At 33.8% G+C, this 19,667-nt stretch overlaps 1 protein-coding gene across 4 annotated transcripts; it reads left to right on the forward strand.

The window, feature by feature from the left end:
* Window positions 1-5,872: 5,872 nt before the first annotated feature.
* LOC128203663 (baculoviral IAP repeat-containing protein 3-like) lies at window positions 5,873-18,418 on the forward strand. Of its 4 annotated transcripts, XM_052905177.1 has the most exons (11): window positions 5,873-6,018; window positions 10,404-10,599; window positions 12,230-12,514; window positions 12,928-12,967; window positions 14,105-15,023; window positions 15,239-15,559; window positions 15,793-15,932; window positions 16,256-16,304; window positions 16,543-16,668; window positions 16,965-17,210; window positions 17,543-18,418. In XM_052905177.1, exons 3-11 carry the CDS (start codon window positions 12,441-12,443, stop codon window positions 17,758-17,760), a joined length of 2,133 nt encoding a protein of 710 aa, XP_052761137.1. In that variant the 5' UTR covers window positions 5,873-6,018; window positions 10,404-10,599; window positions 12,230-12,440; the 3' UTR covers window positions 17,761-18,418. The 4 variants fall into 4 exon arrangements, with proteins under 4 accessions (XP_052761137.1, XP_052761135.1, XP_052761139.1 ...); XM_052905175.1 differs by lacking the exons at window positions 5,873-6,018; window positions 10,404-10,599 and adding an exon at window positions 11,059-11,107; XM_052905179.1 differs by lacking the exons at window positions 5,873-6,018; window positions 10,404-10,599 and adding an exon at window positions 11,086-11,107 and having other exon boundaries at window positions 12,427-12,514.
* The last annotated feature ends 1,249 nt before the right edge of the window (window positions 18,419-19,667 follow it).

Below are 19,667 nucleotides of genomic sequence, written 5' to 3' on the forward strand. Positions count from 1 at the left end.
ACCAGAGTTGGATTGCGAGTGTAGTTTCTTAAAACACTTCGACAAACCTTTTCACAATACGGCCGGATAAAGGAGCACTATGAAAACATTATTTTGGAAACAGGTTTGTCGTGTTTGATGAAACTAATCACCTTCTCAAACCCCGGTATTAAAACGAAGGCATGGCTCTTTAAGCGGCTTAGAGTGCACTTTGCTTCATTGAAATGGTGTAGTAAGAGAACAGTTCCCTTTGATTTAAGTCTTCATTTTAAGCAAAATATTGCCTTCCGACGTAGCATATATGATTCAATTTATCACGTGGTATACACACACTGTTTACATTATCCATCAAATAGTAATAGTAACAATAATCTACAAATCATTACAACATTTACACCATTACAAGCAGCTTGAAAGTGACAGAAGCAAGGCATTACATAAGTTTTCTTCTAAACTATGTCGCGACTATTTTGTTATGTGCACATATCACTTGTATGATTACCACAGAAAACACTCTATTGTTGACAAGGCTTCAACTTTATGTAAACTTAATATGTTCTTTAATGGAACAAAGTATTGTTTTTGTAAATGTTGTGGAGTTTTAAATAAACCCAACCCACTAGTTTTTTCGATTTTTTATATGTCCGCACATGGCAATGGTTTGAATTATTTTCCGCCGTGTGCCAACAAGAACTAAAGTATGTACAAATTTCTAAAGGAGCGTGATCTTCAGTTGAATTTCGAGTCACATATAGATATCTGCGGAGGTTGGGAAACATATTGAGACGCTAGTTGGTCCGGGTTCGATACCTTAGCTATTAACAAAAATACTTCTTGGTTCCTTAATGTACCCGGTTAAAGGATACCTTTCCTTGGATGAAGCCAGCTAAGAGTACTCAAACCTGATTTAAATAAACTGTTGTGACCCCCAACATGAAAGTATAGGAGGATTTGGAATACGTGTATCGCGAAAATTTAAAACCTATAGGTGGTTTTGGAATAATAGTAACACCCTATATATATATATATATATATATATATATAGTATTTATGCACTGTGCTATTTGTAGAGTTTTGTGCTGTTCTATGTTTCTTTTTTGTGATTTTGTGTACTATGTCGTTGGCGTTTACCCATTGCCACTAAACCGGGTTTATGTTTAAACGTTTTGCTACTGAGCATGTTTCTGTAGTTTTTTTGCATAAATATTGGAATAACGGTAACGCAGAACATTAAGTTTAACACGATTTTGGTATACCGGTAACGCCCCACATAAAAAAAGTGATTTTTGAAAACCGATACCGCCCAACATTAAATATATGTAGTTTTGGAATACTGGAAACGCTCAACATTAAAATATAAAATAATTTGGAATCCTAGTTACGCCAAACTTTAAAATATAGGTGGTTTTGGGAAACCGGTTACGCTCTTATTTATTAGATAGGAGGTTTTGGAATACCGCTAACGCCCAACATTAAAATATAGGTGTTTTTTGGAATACCGGTAACGCCCTTTTTTATAAGATAGGAGATTTTGAAATACCGCTAACGGCCAACATTAAAATATACGTGGTTTCGGAATACTGGTAACGCAAAACATTAAAATATAGGGGTATTTTTTGAAAACCGGTACCGCCAAACACTAAAAAGTAGGTGGTTCTGGTATTCCGGTAGCGCCCAACATTATAATATAGGTCCTAGTAAAGCCAAATATTTAATTATAGGAAGTTTTTGAAAACAAGTAAGACCTAAAATTTAAATATATGAGGTTTTGGGAATATTGGTAACATCCAACCTTACAATAAAGGAGGTTTTGGAATATTGGTACCGCCCAACATTAAAATACAGGAGGATTTGTTACCTTCTGGCATGAATCAAACGAGTTGTCCTTACTTTAGTCGTAAATGGTTACTTCAAAGAAAATAAATAATACCTATCATCATAAACATGAATTATTAAATCGTGAAGACGACCGTCGCACCTGGTGATATTTAGAGTTGATTAGTTACTCCGTGTATCAAACGATGGTAGTTTCTTGAAACTGACTTGTTCTAGTGGTTATAATACGTTAAGTCACCCATCCTTGATTTGTCGTTTGTTGGGGTGCTCTCATTTAATGATGAAAATATATTTCATTTAAATGTTGTATGATCGGTGGGGTTATGCAAATGTTTTGAATGTCTCTATATTCTTCCATACTAGTGTTATCAAAAGCTTTTGGCAAGTTTAAGGGTCTGCACCCTCGTAACGTTAAATTCACCACATTAAGACGTCCACGCTTGCAGTAAATTTACTTTAAATGTCCGATACGTTAGTAATGACAAGGAAAACCCAATCATTACAACAACCATTGTCACTTTTAGGACTTATATAACTAAGCCTTTAACTCACAAAATAAATGTTTTATTGCTGGCTTTCCAATTAGCGTTTTATAATATCCTTTATATATTTATGTCGAGATAAAAGTAAATCCGTGAACAGGTAAGACACAGTGAATGCGCTCGGAATTTCAAAATAAAAGAGCCATTACTCCAAAGTGATTTGTTCAAACCGGCTGTCGTTAAAAAAAAAAGTTAGATAAACACAAATATAGGATGTGAGCTCTCAGTTTTCTACTCGCAACCCTTTGCCATGAAGCATGCGAGTCAAAGGAACTTATTTAGCTACATTGTGATGTGGAAATGTAACTCGACCTTATATGTATAAGATTTACCCGTTTACGTGTACAAGCCATAGTGATTTAAAGAAAAGAGATTTATTATTTTTAAATAACACTCTTTGATGAAACTGGCTTAGGTGTGATAGCAAACATTACTTAAGGTTGGTATGAAATACAAAACACAAAGCCTTTCACAGTCACGTTGGCATTTATGTACCGAAACCCACAACCAATCCCGTCCCTTATGTTCACTAGTTGTACCTGAATGATAACATTATATCGGCAGTGATCAGCAGGCACGAAAAACAGTCTGCAGATACAGTAAAACTGTGGTCGTTCGAACAAGCGGTCGTTCGAGAACCGGCGTTCCCTCGAGGTCGGAGCTTGGTCCCGAACTTTTTACCTTCTATTTTCATATGAAATATACCTACGCTGCATCGGAACCTAATTATGTCGAGGAGTCGAGCAATATTCTCGGTCCCAAGTACACAAATTATGCACAAAACCTTATGGCTCGCTCGAGGTCATAATTTCACTCTTTCCCGAACGCGTCTTCCAATATGAACAAAATATTGCTAGGTATTAAAATTTTCGCAAGCTGTAAAAATTGCAATGACAGTTGAAAGGCAATTGATAAGGTGTGAAAAACCGTTTAACACTGTTAACGCATGATCGATATTAGTTGATATGGGCATTTTAGAAGATAATGACGAGAAGTTAATTGTGAGAAATGTAAATGAGAAATAAAAAATTGAAGAAACTACCATATCGATCTAACATCGGAAACTCTGAAAAGAATTCCCCCTTTGGTCACTTTGCTTTGCAACATGGCCATTTTGTAAAAAAAATCGAATTATTGATTTGTTAATATTTCTTTTACATTTTATTCAGTATACATACAGTAATTGACAGCCTTTGAATATATGAGCGATTTCCACAACGCAAGACATAATCGGTGTCTTAGTAAACAGACTACTTCATACTTGAAATACATTGAAATATATTTCATAACAGACTGGAGAATAGAAAATCGGGTCGTTCGAAACATCGGTTCCCTCGAGGTTTAGGCTCGGTCCCCGGCGATCTCGAGCAATCGCAGTTTTACTGTATAAGGTTTACATCTACTTTATAAATGAATGAGAACAGTCTACCAATATTACTTAATTAATCTTCTTCTGGTAGCACACCCCTTGGATATGTGATTATTATCTTTAAAAAAATTGGTTGGAGATTTGCCTGTGCCTTTATGCTTTTGGAAGTTGTGAATGCACGGTGATTGTGGCGTATACTGGTATGGATTATAACATCGATCGAGCGTAACATAAAGACGGAATCGGATATAATGCATATTCCTAACGTCGTATTAAAACAGATGTTGCACATTGCAAAAATGCGTTTATACATTATTTACCCGTCGACTTAGAGGTAATGTGGACATAACATTGGCGACAACTGTTATCGTTAAAATCGTATTTCCGAAACACGACGTTTGCAGTATTAATTTAAGACAAAGGACTTGAACAGATTGTTGCAACTGCGACAGCCTTAATGTGTTATTGCGTAAGAATGGGTGCCCTGCCTAGGTGACTAATGTTTACGCATTGTTTCTGCGAGCAACACCGATATCGTTTAGAGTCTGCAATGCTCTGAAATACATAGTTGGTTTTAAAGCTGCACTCTCACAGATATACCATTTTTACCACTTTTTTATTTTTTGTCTTGCAAAGAGCAAATTTTTTCGTACATATCTGCAAACCAATGATATAAGAATGCTGAAAAAAATCAGATCGTAGATTTACACGTTTCCGTTCGAAAATAAATTATTTTTGGCTCAAACCGAAAAATGCATAAAACATCAATTTTTTAACTTTAATATAAAAATCTGCGATCTATTTTTTGGCAGCAGTCTAAGATATAACTGTTTCCATTGATTTGCGCAAGAATTGGCTCGTTCCAAGACAAAAAATAAATAAAAAAAGTTGTCAAAACGTTCAATCTGTGAGAGTGCAGCTTTAAATATGTCTGTATTTGTGAGAACCATTTGAATTTTAGTTGATTAAATCAAATATCCAAACTGATTTAGTTGTTGAGTAATGTCAGCGCGTAGATAATAGCAACAGATTCTGACATAATTGAAACTCTGAAATATGTAACGTCATCTGGCAGTAACAAGACAAAAACATTTTGCTTACCAGGAATCTTCCTTTTCCTGCAATCTTTTCAGTAGATCGGACATTACTAATAATGCTTATGTCACATTCTTGCTCAACGGCCAGGTATTTCCGGAGAATTTAGCCGTGCTAAGATTTTCCTTCTTACTATCTCCATCCCAGATTAGTCACGCAAAACATTGCGCCACGTATTATTTCTTTTTACTGTATTGTTTATGACAATGACAAAATGACATTTCAATAAAGCGCAATTGAGTATTTCAATATACATGAGTTTTTACTTAACAATGAAAAATATATACATAACCCGATTTTTTAATTCGACATCAACGTTTGATCCAAAATTATTGTGTGTCATGACGTTTGTAATTTACGTATAAAGCGAAGCTATTAAATTCACAGAAATGAGTTATTTCTACGTTTATTCTTCCAAAAATGATGCATAAAAGGTATGCAAAATTTATCAGGAGGCACATGATATATGTTTCTGTGTTGTTGTTTTTTGTTTTCTTTGGATGTTTCATGGCGGCAGTATATAGGATAGCGCGTACATCACGCAACACGTGCACAACATTTAAAGCGGTCAGTAAGGTTTTCACTATAAAAAAAACCCTTAAGCGTACAGACGATAGCTCAGTTTTATCACGTAGGTATAACAGAAATAGAATAATTATGCCGTGAAAATTTCAGAAATCAAATTCGAAGTATTAACCTTACCAAGAGTTTAAAGTCAAGCTTTTTTATCATGAAGATTTTGCATATGTAATAATTATTTTTATATATTCTAACTACAACATAAGCTAATTTTAACTTATGGAAAATTGAATCTCTGGTTTCTGACAAATATTTTTTATGGTTCAACTTAGAAAGAAAAGTGTATTTTACGTTGTATGATGTAGGAACAGGAAACCCGGTATTACTCCATCTGATTCACAGGGATTGTGGGTTCAAGGTGTTGCAATCCCACAATTCGTAATCATTTGCGATGTTGGCAATTGTTCTATGCATGTGTCTGTATGTTGATTGATTTGTTTCAGATAAGTCCAGCTCTTATTTCCACGCTCAAAAATATCACCAGTATAAAACAAAATTATGTTTTACATAAAGCATCTGTGGAAATGATTCAAATCATTTTCATAAATTACCAAGTATGACAAGTGTAATATGCATGCAAACCGAACAGCGGATACGTGATTAAAACTAATTATACAGGTATACAATTATTGTTTTTGTTTTCTAAATTTCATATTTTATTTGGTATTAAAACTATTACATATTTTACTAGTAATCGTTACATTAATAAGTAGATACATAATTTAGAATAATGTCGACATTTGTTGATAAGATGAATATTGTTTTATTTTTGTGATATATTATCATGATCTAATATGAACAAGATATATGTTTACTGAATAAAACATCTCCAACAATATCACAATATAAAACAGGTACGGCGTTCCACAGAACAATGTTTAATCAATTTTACAACAACGATATCTAGAAAAATTGCAGCATTATTTTTATTGAGCCTCAAATGAATTAAAGAAAGTATTTGATGTTTACATTTTGCCATATTAAAGATATGGAATTAATATTAATTAAAATTATGATTCGCATCACTGATATTAAACTGTGTTGCACCATAGTCATACTACATTTTAATACAATGCGGAGGTTTCTTGTTGGGATCCCGTGATAAAAGTTTTCCATGTTTATTCAACCTTGAAATATGTCAATAGTGGGTGTCAATCTTATGGTTGATTGCCGGACATGAGTCATTTCATAGAACACTTAATAACCTTACAACGGTGTCTCAAATTTCAAAACAAATCTCAAGGGTGATTTATAACAGTAGAAATATCAAGGGTGTTTCAAATTTCAGTTAAAATCTCAAGGGTGATTTATTTCAGTACAAATTTCAAGGGTGTTTCAATATTCAGTACACAATTAAGCAATGTCATTTTTTATAGTTGCTCTTGCATTGAAACAGTGTTTAAACAGAGTTTATTTTTATTTTTTAGTTCAATACATTATTTGTACTACAACGGTTTATAACGTATTACTTTATCACATTCGAGAGACAACACGAAGAAGATATACATTAAAGTTATCAATCTCTATAGTCTTGCCGTACTTTTCATTTTATTCAAGCGCTAGTGTTGCGAAATATTGTAGAAAATTTTATCATGAATATATTATCGTTAAATAATCATGACTCAGAGGCTGCTTTATATTAGGTTTTTTCATTCACCGCGGAAATTTCTGTCATGTATCAAGGTTTATTTATAAATCGAATGGTTTTCCTAAGTGCATATTGTTACTATTTTGGGACGTTCGATATTGGCGGGTTAAATGAAACATGGAAAACAGATTGTTTAATTGGTTGGGTGCACAATTAAATATATATTTTGGATTGGATATTTCGCGTATGAACACACGTGCAACATGTTTCACACATAATATGTTCTTCACAGTGAAGTTGTTAACATCACCATCTTAATATTGGTTATCAATTTGTATCATGCCTTTATTCCTTTATTCGCGATGGGACAATTAATATATATATGTATGCTAGTATTGCTATGTTTATTGCATTCTTTTAACAATACGATATCTGGCCACAGACTTGTTTCAGAACATAAGAAAAGACGATGCATTTTTTTTGAAAATTTAACCAGGTAAAAATATAATACAAAAAGAAAATATGTTTATGGTTATGATATTTTTGGTTATGATACTTATCCTATATAGTATAAAGCGCTGCAGTGCAAAGAGTATTAGTTTTTTATTCCGGTATTGGCATGCTCGTCCGTGTGATTGCATGCATGGATTAAATTGTTTGTTTACGAGTGATTTTTTTCGAGGGCTCAAGCTATACGGTTTTTGCACAAAGAATTGGCATTTTTCCCAGCCAAACATATAGATCCAAAAGTTTGACATGCTGGAAATCCTCAGCTTGCCCACGGGCTAAGATAAAAATAAAAATTATAACTACTTTTGTATTGTCTTCACACAATAACCTCCCTTTTTGAAGACCATCGTCTGTAGCATCATGGGATCCTTGTCTTTCTTGTGGCAATATTTAAAATCCAGATAACTCATTTATCGCACCAAAGAGAGGTTTTCAAGATGCATTCAAGAAAATATGCTGCATTATCCGAAGAACTATTTTGAATCACTGCGTGCATATCTATGACATCCACGAATTATCATTATTTAAAGGCGATTTTTTTCACTACGCACAAGGATTTCCAGCGAACAGATACATCTTAACTTTATTTTGTTAAACTGAGGTGGGAGTAAAGGCTTCTTACATGGCCGCTCGTGTCAGATAGGGTTTTCTCCCACCTCAGATAAATAGATCCATTAATTTAACCATGCTAGAAATTCTTATCTTGCCCATGGGCGAAGATAAAATGCCCGTATGGAACTTCTTTAAATGGTCACCACATTGTAATTAACTCCCTTGTTGAAGACTGTCGTCTGTAGCGTCTGTTTGAAGCGCATCATGGAAACCTTGGCAATATTTAGAACGCTAGTTAATTATATCTCGCTTTTAAAGTCACCAGAAAACAGTTTTCACGCACCTTTCAAGAAATAATGCTTCACTCTTCTTTAAACTATTTAAAGACCGATCAGACAATTTACATACTCTAAATCACTGCACGAATATCCATGACAACCACGAATTATCGCATATCCATACGCAATTATTTTCACTGAGCACAAAAGAGTTCCAGCAAAAAAAATACATTTTTACTTAATTTTGTTTAACTGAGGTGGGAGAAAAAGCATCTACCATAGCCGCTCGTGTAAGATAGGTTCATCCCGACCCTCGCGCAGGGTGTTTTGCGGAAACTCGGTAAACCTCGTTTCCGCAAAACACCCTACGCTCGAGTCGGCATGAACCTATCTTACACTCTTGGCCATGGAAGATACTTATAATCTTCATGTCCTCAACACAACTTACGTTCGGGCTGGAATGAACCTAACTGACATGAGCGGCCATGGAAAATACTTAAAGCAGTTTTCACATTTCACATGTTCACATCATAAAACTGAAAATAATTCATCACCAAAACGCGATTTTCTGAGAAACAAGTTGACGTCAACAGTGATCTAAAATAAGTACTTTTCATGTAAACGAAGTCGCACGCGGTGTTTGGTAAAAACATAAAATAGGCATTTTCTACGTCAAATTTTTAACATTTTGATAATGTGGGTATGAAAGAAAAATATAAATCGTTAACTGATACCGCGCGTGCCCTTGGGTCGGATTTTTTGATCCGGACCAGAAACACATTACAAATATTATTAATACATCTGCTACCAGGTTTGCCGTATGTAGCAATCTTTTATTTTTAATGATGATTATTATTATTATGTTTAATCTGTTCGAGGTACGTATGTACAATTAAGCCACCAACTTCTGAGTGCGTTACACGGATTTGTTATGCCAATAAAATATCAAATTATTTTATCAGGTAATCATATATCGAAAAATCATGATTCCAATTATATTGTATGGACACGTGTGACTCTTTCTCTGCCTGCATTGCAGATGTTGACGACGATTGAGTTAAAATGCGGGGAACTATTCTAAGCATTTGCAATAGTGGGTCATACCTTGGGAACCGTGTCCTGCATACACCATTGATTAAATTCAATTATAATAATGAAATTCCAAAACGTTTATATCTCTATGAGTTATCGACAATGTCTACAACAGATTAATTAAATTAAAAAGTTCTCACAAACTTTGTGTCAAAATAAAACAAGGCCTCGCTAAAATTGCAATTACTGATTTTGCATTATGTGGACTCGGAAACTCTCCACGGAAACCCTGAATACTCTTTTGAGACTTTTGTGACGTCTCCCAAATAGATATTTTGCAAAACATACTTTAAAAAACAGACTTGCTTGCTTTTGTAAGTTAGATAACTAAACAATTGGAATCGTGACAGACATACATAGAATCTTAAAAAAAAAAACATGAGAAAATACTGCAGGGCTATGTTCACAATGAAAAGTTTCTCTTGAAATGTATGTGGTAAAAATACTAAGTCTTGACCTAACAGTTATAGACCAGCAAAGAAACGACAGTTTGAGCACTCGTCTTCATGTAAATTGGTAGCGGCGCTTTTCAGAAAGGGAAAACACTCATACTGACGTTTGGTTTTACGGCGATAACAAATTCGTGATTATTGCCCTTAGGTAGACAGTTACTGCGTTAAATTGGAGCGCTCTGCTCAACACTCCCGCAAACGTGTGAAATGTGCTTTTCACATAACAATTACATAATACATAAATTGTTGTTGTTTTTCTATCCCGAAATTAACACACGAAGGCCAAAACTGAGTGATCAGATTATAATCAAGCACAGGTACACCAGTTTCAGCGAACTGTCATCTACATTTTGAAAAAATCAATCCCAAAACATACTAGGTTATAAAGTTATTTTTGCCACATTATTTTTTTCATTTAATGTTATAAATGTAGTCAAATAATCATTTGCATCTTGCTTCGAAAATTATATTGGACTATCCTTTTATAATTTGAATTTAAGTTACAATGTATTACGCGATTTGTTTAACTAGGTTGTCCAGTTAGCGCAGTGGTTTGCTTTATCGCCTCTCACCAAGGCGTTCCGGGTTCGATTCCAGGCCATGTCGCATGTGAGTTTGGACTGTGGTCACCAAGCCGGACAAGTGGATTTCCTCCGGGAATTCCGGTTCCCCCACACAGCACAAGGCCACACTCTCGCGTAACATCGTGCCAACGAGAGTGATTAATGTAATGTTCACAATCTTTGTCTAAAAATCAGTTTAAATTAAAACAAAATTTATATCGAACACGATTAAAGATAAAAACGTGTGTCGACATAATGAGTAATACTCATATCTCTACGTAGAATAAGTCTACCCTCTATTTTTAATTAAAGGAAAATACTCGTACTGTACTGGATTTTTTTAGTAAATATATAGATCTGCATGTTCTCTAAATTAATATAAGTTTTTCATGAAAACGCATTTACCTACCTTATGGTTACTGTATATAACCTTTGAATATAACTATAGTGTAATATGTAACTACTGTATGGTAGTGTTTACTGTATGGCAGTGTGTATTTTCCATAGCGTCTATGTATTATTAATATAAACCATTGTTAGTATCGGTTTCGAGTTTCTAAAAATAACTCGACAATATTCGTAATCCCATATAAATGATATGGTGATACGGAAGATATGTTATTCACTGACTGAGCTTGTTTCGAGACAGTTCGTTTTGGTAAACCAAACAAGGTGCGTCCGATATTCGTTTCTCTAAATATTGTTTAAAATAAGGATATTCGTTTCTGATACATATTTTATTATGGATTTCGTGAATAACTGTTTGGGAATGCTGTCCTTGTTTATTGTGATTCTAAAATCTCAAAGAAGAAAAAAAAATGTATTTCTGATATTTATTACAAAAAAATGTGAATGACCGGATTTAAAAATAAGTTGTGATACGAGTATTTAGATGGATTTTTACGAAACTGATTTTAACAATTATTCACTCTAATTTAAGGTTTAGGCATTGACTGAATTTTAAAGAACATGAAATATGTGCTTGATTCGACCTACCGAATTGTGAAATATTGGAAATCCAAACATATTTATTTATAGATACACCTAATATTTGTTAAAAAAGCTATAAATAGATATTTATCAGATAGCACTTGATCGCTGTATACGCACCTACAATGTTTTTATATGCAAAGTGTCTTTATTAATTTAATAGTGCAATCAGTCAATCGATTTACCATATGTAATGTTTCATCACTTATCAACCAACCTGTAGTGATTGAAATATAACTGATTTGAACGATGATATTATTATATAATGACAGTTGATAGTCAGCGCAAACGAAACTTACTTTATTATTATAAAAAACAAATCAACGTCTAATTGATAATGAACCAATTCTTATATAATTAAAAAATCGGTAGTTATGAAAGAATCAGTCAATAACAATGCGCATTAAAAACGTAGACTTTCAGACTGTTAAACATGTGGAAAGGTCCTACATTGTGTGATACTTTCATTTATTTCAATATATCATCCAAAAGGTATATTTGAAAACAATGTTATTAATACGAGCATGATTACATTGATTGAGTAGAAATAATCATAGATCCAAGTCAAACAAAAGATTAATGACATTGTTACGAAGATTGTTGGTCAAATGCTTTAATAATAATTAATAACGTTCAAACATACGAGATAATCAGATGTTCGCCTTATTCGAAAAATATGCATTATATCAGAATAAAAATGATTACATATTTACCAAAAATAGAAAATGTTATTATTGATTATTTGATAATGGTTTATTAGGTTATCAACTTCTGTCAATGATTGCTTACGTTTTATATTTACAGCCCCTTTTGTACGACGTAATATCTAGAGCAGACTGACTTGCTATCACTATTGAATTCTGATTGCAGCAACAAAAGTGATTTGATAAACTTCAAGTTCAAAGTTCTTTGGAAAACCCACTTGAACGAATACTATTAATACTGGTGCCTCTAGAACGAAATTTATAACACATCGCAAACGAAAGAAGGATATATTACAGGAAACGTTTTCGAAATGGACGGGAAAACATATTCAGTTGAAAAGACACGAATTCCTGTAGTTGGAAGACTGTTTGGCAATAAAAAGATGTAAGTAAAATAATATGTCCACTCTGTTCTTTCTCGAAAAAAGGGCTTAAATCATTTATTTATGAATGTGTTATATTATCGACTAACGCAAACATTAAAAGACTTGAAAGATTTATGGCTTCTGTTTAGTATTAAATGTGATAAATTGAAATTTACAGCTGATTAAGATATCAGTGAATATCTTTAAAGTTTTGATATTCTTTTTGTTTTGTTTTGTTTTGCATTTTTAAACTACTTAAATGTTTTAAGAACACCTTTTGTAAGGTTCACGAGAGGATCAAGTCAAAAAGACTAACGCACGGCTCAAATCAAATATATATTGTTTTATTATTAATGTATTTTGAACCATTCCAAAAAAGGCACGGATCAAGGTTTTCCCATTCATACAATAAAAAATCCCACTATATTTCCAGGTTGCCAAATGAAACTTGTAAAAAAGCAGACAGACACACGGTAAGAAATTTATTGCTCTAGTGTTTTTATGATGAAACATTTGACTGTATGTAAGGGACCGTTAAGTCCTTACAAATGAATTGACATGTGTCTCTATTGAAGTGGTTTAATGGTGATTGTACCGGAAAAAATAATACTAAAACATGTTTGCCCTTAGACGGGGAAAGATCAGTGAACTATTCATTCATCGATAACTTTAAACACAAAGTAAAAAATCAAATGTAATGGGTTAATGATATTTTCACACTTTTTAATATAATACATATTATTACATGATATTTATATAAATCGTCCATGACTGGACTAAAAGTAATTTTCGAAGACAAAATAAAGCACAATATTGACCTGTCTTTTTATAGACTGGAAACAGTTTATCATATGACGTCATTATTACGCTGGAAAAATCGCTTCAAAACGCCATGTTGACCTGCATTTTAAAGCCCGTTATCAGTTAAGAATATGACGTGATAATAAATAATGCGGTTAAAAACATGCAGTAAATATTTACCGCAAAATAATTATTGACCTCGGCCTTCGCTTTGGTCAATGATCATTTGTTAGTCAATGTGATTTTCACAATTAATAAGTAAATAATGGTAAAATAACGTCCGGAAAATAGTTTTGTGATAGTAAAAAGTGACTTGCCTAGGGCCCGTTACAAAGCTCGCACTCGACATTAATGGCTAATTGAAATGACCTCCATGCAATATGTGTGCTACATATTTATGTAAATTGAGCCAGTTTAGAGAAAGAACGAAACATTGAGCAAATAACAAAAAAATCAAATTGTTGGCATTGTCTTTTATGCAGTTTTAGGACTGCTTAATTTAATACTAAATATTTTAATGAAAAGGGCACTGTGTCTCGACAAAGTAACACCTGTCCCATAACATAATGAACCAACCTCTTTCATTTAAAGCTCATTTTGTTTTAAATAAAGCAAGCATCAACTGTAATATTATCCGATCATATGTTTTCAGTGAACAAAGAAGTATATTCAATTGAATTTTCGACTATCAATCACAGTACTATACATACTAGCAAAACAATATGCAAAACACTCAACACACGCTTAGAGTATTGACCCCTAACATTATGTTATAAGTATATTCTAAGCTTTTGTTTTCGTACAAACAGGAACATGAAACTGCAGTGAGGAAAATGTCAACACCTACTACCCAGGGTCTTTCCCAGCACATTTCTCAAAATCGCTTTTCTCTGCCTGTAAATAACGTCCGGAGCATCCCTGTTACAAGCGTTTCAGACAAAAATTCAAACGATGCTATTCAAAACAACGTCACCGACATATATAAGAAGAACAATAATTGGACTCTGGATATTGAAAACTCTGGAAGTGGCAGTGAAAACGAGAACAAATTTGCAAAAGCAGGTTTTTACTATGCTTCGAACAAGGATGAAGTTATATGCTACTGTTGCGCTAAACGCATTTCGAACTGGAAACCTGATGATGACCCATATGAGGCTCACAAAAGAATTACACCGAATTGCAGCTTTATTGTAAACAATGGAGAGGTAAACGTTCCTGTTTCAACCGATATGAGCTCTAATTCAAACGATGTTCTTCAGAAAATCATCACCGACCTAGATAAGAATAACAATGTTTGGAGATTCGATCCTGAAAACTCTGGGGGTGAAAGTGAGAATGATATTGCAACTGATGGCGACGAAGAAACCGAAGACCAAAACAATGGGACAGCGTTTGTAAATGAGAACTTCTTTAATAAAACCGCATTTGATCCGAAACGGAACTGCAATGTGGTAGACAGTGTAAATCGAAGTAAGGACAGTGGTTATGCCAGTCTACCAATAGAACCTACAAATACATCTGGAAGTCTGGACGAGGATTGCTTCAGGCCAGAACCACAAGGCGGATTCGCATCAATGGCTCCAATTTCGGAGAATGGAAGAATTAATCAAACTTTTCAGACCGGAGTAGCTTTACCATTGAAGGATTTGGAATGCCGAATTGCAAACATTGACACTAAGGCCTATCAACCGATTCAAAACGACATACCAAGGCAAAGAACTTCAAATAGTACGGTTCTCTTCATCTCGGTATTTTAATGCAAAAAACATATCAATATTTCATAATCTAAAGGCAGCCTTACAATTCATGTGCATTAAGCGTAAATGCGAACAAACTTTTTTTCGTTTCAAAATAATAAGATAAACATATAAAAAGGTAAAAGCTTAAATTTATTGCAATGGGTTTGAAGTGTTTCAATACTAACATCGAATAACGTTTTTCAGGGAGTTCACGGACACGAACACGACGTCAACGTCAACAATCGTCAACCCCGACAGATAATCCCGGAACCGCGGAACGTACACAAAGGTCTAATGAAACACTTGCCCCTAATATGCAAACCACTGTTTCCACACGGACAGCAAGAAATAGAATAGGCCATCACATGCAAACTCCAAAGCATCCAAAATACTCCACAATTTCTTCAAGAATAGCGAGTTTCAACCAGTGCTCAGAAATTCACGTTATGCCAAGAACTCTAGCAGAAGCCGGCTTTTATTACGCTGGAATCGGGGATTGTACAAGATGTTTTTGGTGCGGCATAGGTAAGAAACTCTCAAAACTGTTTTGAAGTCACAATGTCTTTGAATACGAAGTGTTTTTTTAATGTCCATACTTTGTTTACAATATATCATGTCACTATGTTAAGAAATCGTTTTGAATGTATTTAGTAATATCCGTTCATTTACGGCCTTGTTTTAAATGATAACAAATTCTTCACATAAATTATTTTTAAAACTTTGCGTTCCTTTATGAAATGAGAATATTCAAATTACAGGCCTACGGCATTGGACACGCGAAGACGATCCATGGACTGAGCATGCCCGATTCTCATTGGACTGCAATCACGTGCTTATTAACAAGGGTCAGGAGTTTATTAATTTAGTTAAACTGGCATTGGACCTCACAGAAGAAAAGGTAAATATGAAGGCATATGTATGTACGTTATTGATACATAATTTATAGCTGTGACATTTTTACTCATGTCTATAAAATACAAGCAAATGACATTTAAAGGACTCATTGAATGTAATTGTCGGATTCTAGCCAATGCTTAAATATTGTAAAATAGATTGTCAATCAGGTCGACCATGTTACATTATTATTTAAATTCGTTTTTTTTTTCTGCTTTCAAATAAGTATTCTAAAAACAAATTCATTTTATACTTAAACAACGTACATGTAGTTCAAAACCTTGTTAGTTTCTCAACCTTGTTTAGATGTTGTGTTCTTCTTAACAGGATGAAACCCCGCAAGCCCAAACTTCAGAAACGCCAGCAGAAAATCAAGGTATGCTTCTGTTAAATAAATAGAATCAAACACTATTAAACGTTTTGTTAGGTCATCGATAGTTTGATGTTATTTTTTACAATAGTATGATTTAAACCACAGGTATTTTCAAGCATATATATTTCCGTTTTATATATACACGGTATTAAGAGGATATCCATATTTTCTTGGGAAAATTACCCCATACCATAACATAAATGTTATTTATGTAAGCTTATCAAATGATTTGTATCCTTAGAAACCGAAATACCAAAGAACGACGTAGAAGATTTAATGACATCAGACGCTGCGCAAAGTGTTAGAGACATGGGATACAATAATGATATAATCAGAATTGCAATTCGAGAGATTATGTCTTCTAAAGGTAAGCTTGCATGTATTCAAGCATGTATTCGAAACATCGTCTAGTTGCACATATACCAACCAGATTAAATTGCTGATTTATGTTGACATGTTGGCTACGTTGTTTCTTTATTACCAATCAGTCATATGTCTGTTAACAAACATAATCTGTACATACACAATAAAGTTTATTTTATTATATAAAATAGCATTACTTGATCTTACACGAAAATAACATAAAATGGATGAATACCATGGAAGAAATACTTCAAATACACAATGTTACGACATTACAAAATGAACATAACTTCATTACAGGTTCAGAAAAACTAAACGGGATGAATATCATGGAAGAAATCTTTCGAATTGAAGATGAACCTGTTAACAACAAAATTGATTCTACCAAGGCCAGCCCAACAGTTCAAACCAAAACAACAAGATCAACGGAAACATGTACACTTGCGCAGAAAAAAGAGATAACCACAGATGGAAACAAGTCAGGACAAGAAACAGCTACGAGCATCCAGACTTCGGAATCTAAAGGTGCATCGGCTGACGTTGAAAGTAAGTGGGGGAAATAGTTGCTTATTTGTTGTGTTTTTTCAGAACGATCGGTTTAGTGCATAATCATCACTTTACAATAAATAAGAATTGTAAAACTATTTTAAAATTTAATTTGTTTTCAACAAAAAGAGAACTATAACTTTCAGTGAACATTACTGTTGCCCAGTTGGCATAAAACATGGAAAAACAACAGAATGGTCTTAACATTTGTCGTCCTGAAATAACGTTTCTGTTACAGATCGTTTAGGTCAAAATTGTTCAGAAAAGCTCCACATATTATTTTGATTTTTATGAAATAGGTAATTAATGTCATAATCTTATTTTTTTTTTAGAAATGACGGTCGAACATAGGCAAAAGCGTCGGTTGTTGAATGAAAATAAAGCTCTCAAAGAAAGCACTATGTGCTCTACCTGTAGAAAAAGTGAAGTCTGTATTGTATTTCTACCTTGCGGGCATTTAATTTCCTGCGAAAAATGTGGGAATTCTGTAAGGACGTGCATGACATGTGGTCAAAGAGTTCGCGGTACGGTGCGTACCTATCGTGCTTAAAGGGGCTGGCTAGAAGATCGGGGACATTTGTCCTATAGTGGGATATAATTGGAAGCATGTGTGTATGTATCTGGGCATTAACTTTGAAAATGATACCAAACTTTCTATTTGCCCGATCTTTTGACCAGCCCCTGTTCCAATATTGTTTCGTGTGTTATCTATAAACGCTCTTAAGTATGGATCATTTTAAAGATGTTCTATTCTTTCTTATAGACTTTAAAGCATGCTGATATTGTGATTACGTAATTACTTATTTAGTATTATTCATTAGTACCATCCAACAAAATATAATCGTACCGTGGAACATTTCAATGTAGCCGAATGTGTAAAATGCCGTTGCAAATTAAGGTTATAGATAAGTTTCAATTCTAACCGCTTAAGGCGACTGTTTTAATCTTACCATTAATATATTGTTCATTTTACCATCTCTAATGGTTTGTAGACTATTGTTATAACAACAATACGACATCACTATGTCACGATATGTGTATATCAATTTTGTTTTGTCGTCTGCAATATTTTCTGGCGTTTGATATATTATATTATTATACATATATAAAACCATTGCGCATTATTATCATTTTTATTGATGATGTAGTATGTGTACATACAAGAATGATATATTTTGATTTTTCATAATAAAAGATACAATAAAGATGATCTTGTTGTTGTTTTCTAATAAATTCGATTTAAACCAACTCAAACGCATGGATGGAAGTCAACTAAAATATTGATGTGACACTAAAGAAAATAAAGTATTCAATACTTGTTATACTTGTCGTAGCTATACGTTCCGCATCATTATTCACAATTCCCCACACTGAGTTGATAAATGAAAAATGAGTAGTAGTCACTGCTAATTTTTGTTTCACTTTACATGAACCATTAATTTGGCATTGGCGTGCACAAACCGCTGAATAAGCCCCTTCTTAATAAAACCAATACATGACTTAACGGAAAGTTAGCGATAGTTTTCGTCCTAAGTTTTCGATATAATAAATCATAAATCGTCGGGGATCCACTTAAGGAAGATCTAAGCGTAAGCATTGGTTTTAATTAAAATTTCGCATGACGCAATCACGGAAGTCTCTATTCAACGCATGTGTTTACATCTTACAATGGTTTTTATACTGCAGTTTTCTTATTTTCCACCTTTACGTTACTTATAACAAGCCGCCCGTAGGAGAGGGGGTGCCCATAAAAGCATTTTTATGCATTCTTCCATGTCACTCTACTTTACTGATTAGCTTGGTCGACCATTTAACAACTAAGGAAAATTAATAACGTGTTTATAATGTTTGCATCAAATATGGATATCATTCTGAAAACCGCAGAAAAAAAATCCACACAAAGCATATGAACACATGTTTACATTCATTGTGAAACCACAACGTATTGAATTTTGGTGCATGATGAGAGTGCGCATTATATCCATATCAAACAGGGTGTATTTGTTGGCAAATGACGGTCGATTGTATCTTCCAGCTTCAGTCAAAATGATGAAATGAATATCAACATATGTCAAGTTAACTTCCTCATTACTATAGCCCTCACTTGAGGGTAATATGAGGGCAATGGCTACACTGCTTTTAGCTTCAAATGCGATTGATGAAGTCTCGTTATAACGATGTATTGGAAAGATCCAACCAAATTCGTCCGCTGAAATCTAGAAAAATAAAGAAAATAAACAATAAGCGGCAAAATTCGGCCTATATTAAAAATGGGAGCTTCCAATTGTGTTACCATTTCCACGATATGTTTGCAGAAGAATTTCCAAAAGTTTGAAAAAGATTTTTCTCTATGTCAAATTTCTCGTTTCATCGGTTACAATGAACAAATTTATTAAAATGCAAAAATATCGAACTAATTCGATGAAAGCCGAGTATATATGAAATTGTGACGCGGTG

The sequence above is a fragment of the Mya arenaria genome, chromosome 9, assembly GCF_026914265.1.
Source record: "Mya arenaria isolate MELC-2E11 chromosome 9, ASM2691426v1".
NCBI classification, from domain to species: Eukaryota; Metazoa; Mollusca; class Bivalvia; order Myida; family Myidae; genus Mya; species Mya arenaria.